The sequence below is a fragment of the Delphinus delphis genome, chromosome 4 (assembly GCF_949987515.2).
Source record: "Delphinus delphis chromosome 4, mDelDel1.2, whole genome shotgun sequence".
NCBI classification, from domain to species: domain Eukaryota; kingdom Metazoa; phylum Chordata; class Mammalia; order Artiodactyla; family Delphinidae; genus Delphinus; species Delphinus delphis.
In genome coordinates, this window is record NC_082686.1 from 14,554,027 (window position 1) to 14,564,755 (window position 10,729).

The following is a 10,729-nucleotide window of genomic DNA, read 5'->3' on the forward strand; positions in this document are numbered from 1 at the left end:
AGAGGAAAAGTTCACACCTCCCAAATTAAGCCTACTCCCCACCACATGTCTGAACCATGGCAGGAATGTGAGCTACAAAAATGCCAACTTGACTCTCAGATTTTGAAACCACCTCAATTGAAATTTACTTGCTTTGAAAATTTGAAAACTATCAAAGGGATAACACTAAATTTCAGGTTTAATCCCAATTCATATGAAAATTCTTATGAATTCTTTTCTATCCTCCTGTTTTTTGTTTGTTTTAACTTTATTGGGGTATAATTGCTTTACAATGGTGTGTTAGTTTCTGCTTTATAACAAAGTGAATCAGTTATACATATACATATGTTCCCATATCTCTTCCCTCTTGCGACTCCCTCCCTCCCACCCTCTCTATCTGACACATCCAGGCGGTCACAAAGCACAGAGCTGATCTCCCTGTGCTATGCCGCTGCTTTCCACTAGCTATCTACCTTACGTTTGGTAGTGTATATATGTGCAGGTCTCTCCCTCGCTTTGTCACAGCTCACCCTTCCCCCTCCCCATATCCTCAAGTCTGTTCTCTAGTAGGTCTGTGTCTTTATTCCTGTCTTACCCCTAGGTTCTTCATGACAGTTTTTTTTCTTAAATTCCATATATAGGTGTTAGCATATGGTATTTGTCTTTCTCTTTCTGACTTACTTCACTCTGTATGACAGACTCTAGGTCCATCCACCTCACTACAAATAACTCAATTTTGTTTCTTTTTAAGGCTGAGTAATATTCCATTGCATATATGTGCCACATTTTCTTTATCCATTCATCTGATGGTGGGCACTTAGGTTGTTTCCATGTCTTGGCTATTGTAAATAGAGCTGCAATGAACATTTTGGTACATGACTCTTTTTGAATTATGGTTTTCTCAGGGTATATGCCCAGTAGTGGGATTGCTGGGTCATATGGTAGTTCTATTTGTAGTTTTTTAAGGAACCTCCATACTGTACTCCATAGTGGCTCTACCAATTCACATTCCCACTAGCAGTGCAAGAGTGTTCCCTTTTCTCCACACCCTCTCCAGCATTTATTGTTTCTAAATTTTTTTTTTATGATGGCCATTCTGACTGATATGAGATGATATCTCACTGTAGCTTTGATATGCATTTCTCTAATGATTAAAGATGTTGAGCATTCTTTCATGTGTTTGTTGGCAGTCTGTATATCTTCTTTGGAGAAATGTCTATTTAGGTCTTCTGCCCATTTTTGGATGGGGTTGTTAGTTTTTCTGTTATTGAGCTACATGTGCTCCTTGTAAATTTTGGAAATTAATCCTTTGTCAGTTGCTTCATTTTCATATTTTCTCCCATTCTGAGGGTTGTCTTTTGCTCTTGTTTATGGTTTCCTTTGCTGTGCAAAAGGTTTGAAGTTTCATTAGGTCCCATTTGTTTATTTTTTATTATTTCCATTTCTCTAGGAGGTGGGTCAAAAAGGATCTTGCTGTGATTTATGTCATAGAGTATTCTACCTATGTTTTCCTCTAAGAGTTTGATAGTTTCTGCCCTTACATTTAGGTCTTTAATCCACTTTGAGCTTATTTTTGTGTATGGTGTTAGGGAGTGATCTAATCTCATACGTTTACATGTACCTGTCCAGTTTTCCCAGCACCCCTTATTGAAGAGGCTTTCCTTTCTCCACTGTATATTCCTGCCTCCTTTATCAAAGATAAGGTTGCCATATGTGCGTGGGTTTATCTCTGGGCTTTCTACCCTATTCCATTGATCTATCTTTCTGTTTTTGTGCCAGTACCAGACTGTCTTGATTACTGTAGCTTTGTAGTATAGTCTGAAGGCAGGGAGCCTGATTCCTCCTGCTCCGTTTTTATTCTCAAGATTGCTTTGGCTATTCGGGGTCTTTTGTGTCTCCATACAAATTGTGAATTTTTTTGTTCTAGTTCTGTGAAAAATGCCAGTGGTACTTTGATAGGGATTGCATTGAATCTGTAGATGGCTTTGAGTAGTAGAGTCATTTTCACAATGTTGATTCTTCCAATCCAAGAACATGGCATATCTCTCCATCTATTTGTATCATCTTTAATTTCTTTGATCAGTGTCTTATAATTTTCTACATACACTTCTTTTGTCTCCTTAGGTAGGTTTATTCCTAGATATTTTATTCTTTTTGTTGCAGTGGTAAATGGGAGAGTTTTCCTGATTTCACTTTCAGATTTTTCATCATTAGTGTATAGGAATGCCAGAGATTTCTGTGCATTAATTTTGTATCCTGCAACTTTACCGAATTCACTGATTAGCTCTAGTAGTTTTCTGGTAGCATCTTTAGGATTCTCTATGTATAGTATCATGTCATCTGCAAACAGTGACAACTTTACTTCTTCTTTGCCGATTTGGATTCCTTTTATTTCCTTTTCTTCTCTGATTGCTGTGGCTAAAATTTCCAAAACTATGTTGAATAAGAGTGGTGAGAGTGGGCAACCTTGTCTTGTTCCTGATCTTAGTGGAAATGTTTTCAGTTTTTCACCATTGAGGATGATGTTGGCTGTGAGTTTCTCATTTAAGGCCTTTATCATGTTGAGGAAAGTTCCCTCTATGCCTACTTTCTGCAGGGTTTTTAATCATAATTTGGTGTTGAATTTTGTCGAAAGCTTTCTCTGCATCTCTTGAGATGATCATATGGTTTTTCTACTTCAGTTTGTTAATATGGTTTATCACATTGATTGGTTTGTGTATATTGAAGAATCCTTGCATTCCTGGAATAAACCCCACTTGATCATGGTGTATGATCCGTTTAATGTGCTGTTGGATTCTGTTTGCTAGTATTTTGTTGAGGATTTTTGCATCTATGTTCATCAGTGGTATTGGCCTGTAGTTTTCTTTCTTTTTGATATCCTTGCCTGGTTTTGGTATCAAGGTGATGGTGGCCTCGTAGAATGAGTTTGCGTGTGTTCCACCCTCTGCTATACTTTGGAAGAGTTTGAGAAGGATAGGTTTTAGCTCTTCTCTAAATGTTTGATAGAATTCGCCTGTGAAGCCATCTGGTCCTGGGCTTTTGTTTGTTGTAAGATTTTTAATCACAGTTTCAATTTCAGTGCTTGTGGTTGGTCTGTTCATATTTTCTATTTCTTCCTGATTCAGTCTTGGCAGGTTGTGCATTTCTAAAAATTTGTCTATTTCTTCCAGGTTGTCCATTTTATTGGCTTATAGTTGCTTGTAGTAATGTCTCATGATCTTTTGTATTTCTGCAGTGTCAGTTGTTACTTCTCCTTTTTCATTTCTAATTCTATTGATTTGAGTCTTCTCCTTTTCTTCTTGATGAGTCTGGCTAGTGGTTTATCTATTTTGTTTATCTTCTCAAAGAACCAGCTTTTAGTTTTATTAGTCTTTGCTATCGTTTCCTTCATTTCTTTTTCATTTATTTCTGATCTGATCTTTATGATTTCTTTCTTTCTGCTTATTTGGGGTTTTTTTTTTGTTGTTGTTGTTCTTCTTTCTCTAATTGCTTTAGATGCAAAGTTAGGTTGTTTATTCGAGACTTTTCCTATTTCTTAAGGTGGGCTTTTATTTCTATAATCTTCCCTCTTAGAACTGTTTTTGCTGCATCTCATAGGTTTCGGGTCATTGTGTCTCCATTGTCATTTGTTTCTAGGTTTTTTTTTTAATTTCCTCTTTGATTTCTTCAGTGATCACTTCGTTATTAAGTAGTGTATTGTTTAGCCTCCATGTGTTTGTATTTTTTACAGATCTTTTCCTGTAATTGATATCTAGTCTCATGGCATTGTGGTTGGAAAAGATACTTGATACAATTTTAATTTTCTTAAATTTACCAAGGCTTGATTTGTGACCCAAGATATGATCTATCCTGGAGACTCTTCCATGAGCACTTGAGAAAAATGTGTATTCTGTTGTTTTGGGGTGGAGTGTCCTATAAATATCAATTAAGTCCATCTTGTTTGATGTATCATTTAAAGCTTGTGTTTCCTTATTTATTTTCATTTTGGATGATCTGTCCATTGGTGAAAGTGGGGTGTTAAAGTGCCCTGCTATGAATGTGTTACTGTCAATTTCCCCTTTTATGGCTGTTAGTATTTGCCTTAAATATTGAGGTGCTCCTATGTTGGGTGCATAAATATTGACAGTTGTTATATCTTCTTCTTGGATCTATCCCTTGATCATTATGTAGTGTCCTTCTTTGTCTCTTCTAATCATCTTTATTTTAAAGTCTATTTTGTCTGATGTGAGAATTGCTAGTCCAGCTTTCTTTTGGTTTCCATTTGCATGAAATAACTTTTTCCATCCCCTTACTTTCAGTCTGTATGTGTCTCTAGGTCTGATGTTGGTCTCTTGTAGACAGCATATATATGGGTCTTGTTTTTGTATCCATTCAGCCAATCTGTGTCTTTTGGTGGGAGCATTTAGTCCACTTACATTTAAGGTAATTATTGATATGTATGTTCCTATTCCTATTTTCTAAATTGTTTTGGGTTCGTTATTGTAGGTATTTTCCTTCTCTTGTGTTTCTTGCCTAGAGAAGTTCCTTTTGCATTTGTAGTAAAGCTGGTTTGGTGGTGCTGAACTCTCTCAGCTTTTGCTTGTCTGTAAAGGTTTTAATTTCTCCATCAAATCTGAATGAGATCATTGCTGGGTAGTGTAATCTTGGTTGCAGGTTTTTATTCTTCATCACTTTCTATATGTCCTGCCACTCCCTTCTGGCTTGCAGAGTTTCTGCTGAAAGATCAGCTGTTAACCTTATGGGGATTCCCTTGTGTGTTATTTGTTGTTTTTCCCTTGCTGCTTTTAATAGACTTTCTTTGTATTTAATTTTTGACAGTTTGATTAATACATGTCTTGGCGTATTTATCCTTGGATTTATCCTGTATGGGGCTCTCTGTGCTTCCTGGACTTGATTAACTATTTCCTTTCCCATATTAGGGAAGTTTTCAACTATAATCTCTTCAAATATTTTCTCAGTCCATTTCTTTTTCTCTTCTTCTCCTGGAATCCCTATAATTCGAATGTTGGTGCATTTAATGTTGTCCCAGAGGTCTCTGAGATGGTCCTCAGTTCTTTTCATTCTTTTTTCTTTATTCTGCTCTGCAGTAGTTATTTCCACTATTTTATTTTCCAGGTCACTTATCTATTCTTCTGCCTCAGTTATTCTGCTACTGATCCCATCTAGAGTATTTTTAATTTCATTTATTGTGTTTTTCATTGTTGTTTGTTTCATCTTTAGTTCTTCTAGGTCCTTGTTAAATGTTTCTTGTATTTTGTCTATTCTATTTCCAAGGTTTTGGATCATCTTTATTTTCATTATTCTGAATTCTTTTTCAGGTAGACTGCCTGTTTCCTTTTCATTTGTTAGGTCTGGTGCCTTTTTATCTTGCTCCTTTATCTGCTGTGTGTTTTTCTGTCTTCTCATTTTGCTTATCTTACTGTGTTTGGGGTCCCCTTTTTGCAGGCTACAGGTTCGTAGTTCCCATTGTTTTTGGTGTCTGTCCCCAGTGGCTAAGGTTGGTTCAGTGGGTTGTGTAGACTTCCTGGTGGAGGGGACTAGTGCCTGTGTTCTGGTGGATGAGGCTGGATTTTGTCTTTCTGGTGGGCAGGTCCACGTCTGGTGGTGTGTTTTGAGGTGTCTGTGGACTTATTATGATTTTAGGCAGCCTCTCTGCTAATGGCTGGGTTTGTGTTCCTGTTTTGCTAGTTGTTTGGCATAGGGTGTCTAGCACTGTAGCTTGCTGGTCGTTGAGTGAAGCTGGGTGCTGGCTTTGAGATGGAGATCTCTGGGAGATTTTCACCGTTTTATATTATGTGCAGGTGGGAGGTCTCTTGTTGACCAGTGTCCGAAGTTGGCTCTCCCACCTCAGAGGCACAGCACTGACTCCTGTCTGCAGCACCAAGAGCCTTTCATCCACACGGCTCAGAATAAAAGGGAGAAAAAGTAGAGAGAAAGAATTAGTAGAAGTAGGAAGAAAGAAAGAAAGAAAGAAAGAAAGAAAGAAGAAAGGAAGGAAGGAAGGAAGGAAGGAAGAAAGAAAGAAAGAAAGAAAGAAAGAAAGAAAGAAAGAAAGAAGAAAAGGATAGAAGGAAAGAAAGAAAGAAAGAAAGGATGGAGGGAGGGAGGAAGGAAGGAAGGATGGAAGGAGGGAAGGAAGGAAAAAAGAAAGAAAGCAAGAAGATAAAGTAAAATATAATGAAGTTATTAAATTAAAAAATATTTATTAAGAAAAAAATTAATAAAGAAAAAAAAATGGACGGATATACCCTTAGGACAAATGGTGGAAGCAAAGCTATACAGACAAAATCTCATACAGAAGCATACACATACACACTCACAAAAAGAGGAAAAGGGGAAAAAAATCATAAATCTTGCTCTCAAAGTCCACCTCCTCAATTTGGGATGATTTGTTGTCTAAAGGAGGGAAGGAAGGAAAGAAAGAAAGAAAGAAAGAAGATAAAGTAAAATAAAATAAAGTTATTAAAATAAAAAATAATTATTAAGAAAAAAATTAAAAAAAAAAACGAGATAGAACTCTAGGACAAATGGTGAAGCAAAGCTATACAGACAAAATCTCACACAGAAGCATACACGTACACACTCACAAAAAGAGGAAAAGAGGAAAAAATCATAAATCTTGCTCTCAAAGTCCACCTCCTCAATTTGGGATGATTTGTTGTCTATTCAGGTATTCCACAGATGCAGGGTATATCAAGTTGATTGTGGAGCTTTAATCCGCTGCTTCTGAGGCTGCTGGGAGAGATTTCCCTTTCTCTTCTTTGTTCTCACAGCTCCCAGGGGCTCAGCTTTGGATTCGGCTCCGCCTCTGCGTGTAGGTCGCCGGAGGGCGTCTGTTCTTCGCTCAGACAGGATGGGGTTAAAGAAGCTGCTGATTCGGGGGCTCTGGCTCACTCAGGCTGGGGGGAGGGAGGGGTACGGAGTGCGGGTAGAGCCTGAGGCAGCAGAGGTTGGAGTGACGTTGCAGCAGCCTGAGGTGTGCCGTGCGTTCTCCCGGGGAAGTTGTCCCTGGATCCCGGGAACTTGGCAGTGGCGGGCTGCACAGCTCCCTGGAAGGGAGGTGTGGATAGTGACCTGTGCTCACACACAGGCTTCTTGTTTGTGGCAGCAGCAGCCTTAGAGTCTCCTGCCCGTCTCTGGGGTCCACACTTTTAGCCGCAGCTCACGCCCATCTCTGGAGCTCCTTTAAGCAGCGCTCTTAATCCCCTCTCCTCGAGCACCAGGAAACAAAGAGGGAAGAGAAAGTCTCTTGCCTCTTTGGCAGGTCCAGACTTTTCCCTGGACTCCCTCCCAGCTAGCCGTGGAGCACTAACCCCTTCAGGCGGTGTTCATGCCGCCAATCCCAGTCCTCTCCCTGCGCTCCGATCGAAGCCCGAGCCTCAGCTCGCAGCCCCGCCCACCCCTGCAGGTAAGCAGACAAGCTTCTCGGGCTGTGAGTGCCGGTCGGCCCCGATCCTCTGTGCAGGAATCTCTCTGCTTTGCCATCCGCACCCCTGTTGCTGTGCTCTCCTTCGCAGCTCCGAAGCTTTCCCCCTCCGCCACCTGCTGGCTCCACCCACGAAGGGGCTTCCTAGTGTGTGGAAACCTTTCCTCCTTCACAGCTCCCTCCCACTGGTGCAGGTCCCGTTCCTATTCTTTTGTCTCTGTTTATTCTTTTTTCTTTTGCCCTACCCCGGTACATGGGGAGTTTCTTGCCTTTTGGGAGGTCTGAGGTCTTCTGCCAGCGTTCAGTAGGTGTTCTGTAGGAGTTGTTCCATGTGTAGATGTATTTCTGGTGTATCTGTGGGGAGGAAGGTGATCTCCGCATCTTACTCTTCTGCCATCTTCTCCTCATCCTCTATCCTCCTGTTTTTTTGAGTCAGACTAGAAAGAGGAGGGAAGCATCATAGGTGAGAGACCATATCTACTCCTGCATCAGTTACTGTGCAGCTAGTCTAGCCAGGTGCTCTGAAAACCTCACATTCCTCATCTAGCAAATGAGAGACTGAAGCCTGATGACTTTGAAGCTGCCTTCCATCTCTAAAAGTTTTTCTGTTACGTGGATTTAAGTAATTACACATCTAATCCAAAGGGTCACTTTCATATTGCTCCATAAAAATGGAATATACATTTTTGACTTTGATAAATATGATGTATTCCAAGCTGCTGTTGAAGAAACATCTAATGAACATTTATAATCTAAACATTATTTCACCAGAGAGAAAGATGTCACTCAACAGATAATATAATAATTACCAGTAAATTCAATAATAAGAAGTGCTTCTCCTTGTTCTTGCTTTCTGGATCTTATAAAGAAACTGTGAAATTTGCATGTCTTGCTTAGGATGTCCCATTTCATAAAGTATCAGTGATTTTAGTAGAAGTCTTGAAAATAATACCTGAACATTTATTTTAATTCAAGAAGTCATTATTAAAACCAGGATTCATGAACCATATTAAAGAGAGGTGGCTTAGATTAGAAGAAAATAGTAGGTCATCTGAAGTCCAAAGTGTTTTGCAAATGCTCTCCAAAGAACTGGCAAGGTGTTGGTGTTTTCTTCTGTGGTGGCTTAACACATGTATTTATACTTTTATATCAGAGTGATTTTTTTTTTTTCAGTACACGGGCCTCTCACTGCTGTGGCCTCTCCCATTGGGGAGCATAGGCTCCGGACGCGCAGGCTCAGCGGCCATGGCTCACGGGCCCAGCCGCTCCGCGGCACGTGGGATCTTCCCGGACCGGGGCACGAACACATGTCCTCTGCATCGGCAGGCGGACTCTCAACTACTGCGCCACAAGGGAAGCCCCAGAGTGATTTTTAGACAAGAAGTTTTCAACTCTGTAATTAGCAATCCACAATGGAAATTTTGACACATAATTACAGCATTGCTTAGACAATAGTAATATGAGAAATACTAACGCTGAATGCAGTATTTCTTGGCACACCTCTGGCTACGTTCTTATTGGCTGAGAAACAATTATATATGACTAGTAAGTAATTCATACGTAGTATGAAGTGAATGCGAGTGTACGAGGGCAGCATGCATGTACAACAGGTACTTCTAGTTAAGCCACGTTCAGTCACTGCTGCCGGTTTGGACTAAAGTGTTCTTGGCAGTAACAGTGGAGAACATCATCAGAGATCGCTGAAGCCTCACAGAGGGCTCCCCGTTCTGGGACGTGAGCAGCTTCCCTTGCAGATTGGATCCGTATTTAAAGCAGAGGCAATGACATTTAACCCGCTGCAAATCGCTGGACTGGTTCTTGGATTCTTTGGCATGGTGGGGACTCTGGCCACAGCACTTCTGCCTCAGTGGAGAGTATCAGCTTTTGTTGGCAGCAACATTATTGTCTTTGAAAGGATCTGGGAAGGGCTCTGGATGAACTGCATCCGACAAGTCAAGGTTAGGTTGCAGTGCAAGTTCTACAATTCTTTGCTGGCTCTCCCATTTGACCTGGAAGCAGCCCGTGCCCTCATGTGTGTAGCTGTTGCCTTATCTCTGATTGCTCTGCTTATTGGCATCTCCGGCATGAAGAAGACTCAGTGCAAAGACTCTAACGAGAGGGTTAAAGCATATCTTCTGGGGACTTCTGGAGTCCTCTTTATCCTGACGGGCATCTTCGTTCTCATTCCGGTGTGCTGGACAGCCAATATCATCATCAGGGATTTCTACAACCCAGCCGTCCACATAGGTCAGAAACGAGACCTGGGAGCGGCACTCTTCCTTGGCTGGGCAAGTACCGCTGTCCTCTTCATCGGAGGGGGTCTGCTTTGTGGGTACTGCTGTTGCAACAGAAAGAAGCAAAAGAACAGATATCCAGCCGCTGAGCATCCTGCGCCACACACAGATAAGAGACCACAGAACGGGACAGTGCTTAGTAAGACCTCCACCAGTTACGTCTAACACCTGCTTTTCACTCAAACTGTGGGTTATGATCAGTGTGTTTTATAGAGTCTTGCCAGAAACTGTAAGTACATCAGGCAGGAGAACTTGCTTTACGACTGTTTTTAAATTGAGATGAAAAGTTTAAAGGGCATATAGATTGTAGTCACCTGTGATAGGAATAAAAATGACTTGCTTTAGACATTCTGACCTCATGTGTATTAAATGCATTTACTATTACTGGACTCAAATAATAATCCCCGTTCCAATTTGTGTAGTCTAAAATCAAGTATGTCCATAATCCTTAGTATAATGATAGACTCTTTTTTTGTCCACAACCATATATTATCTGTTAAGAAATCCGAATTCTATTGTAATTCATAAGCCCTAGCAATAAACATGTTCTAAAATATAACCTAACTTATTTTTTCTCCAAATTATTTCTTACACTAACATGGTAACAACTAAATTGATGACTTTTTTTCTTTTTAAAACAAGCTGCAAATAATAGACATCAAATAAGGACTTTTAATTGAATTTATCAAAATATGAAAATGTTTGTTCAGTGAAAAGAGTTGTTTCTCCTTTAGGAAACTCAAATGTACTAGAAATTAAACACTTTTAGGGAGAAGGAAGCTCTAATCTCTGTTAGGATATTTAAGAAGATGATTTTAAAGCATCTAACTTATACAGTTAAACTTGCTTAGAATTATATATTCAAATGAAAGTAATTTCTAAATGAAAAATAATATGCTCTCAGAACCTATGATGTGCACCTACAAGCAAACAGAATTATCTGTCTTGATAAGACACATCAACAGAATACTATGAACTCTCAATTCTCATCAACAGGAAATACAGTCCCAATTAGGGAATTGAGGTTTGG

The 10,729-nt window shown here is 40.0% G+C and overlaps 1 protein-coding gene across 1 annotated transcript; it reads left to right on the forward strand.

The window, feature by feature from the left end:
* Positions 1–8,994: 8,994 nt before the first annotated feature.
* Positions 8,995–10,045, forward strand: CLDN17 (claudin 17). The gene has a single exon (XM_060009828.1). It carries the CDS (start codon positions 9,187–9,189, stop codon positions 9,862–9,864), a length of 678 nt encoding a protein of 225 aa, XP_059865811.1. The 5' UTR covers positions 8,995–9,186; the 3' UTR covers positions 9,865–10,045.
* Positions 10,046–10,729: the final 684 nt, after the last annotated feature.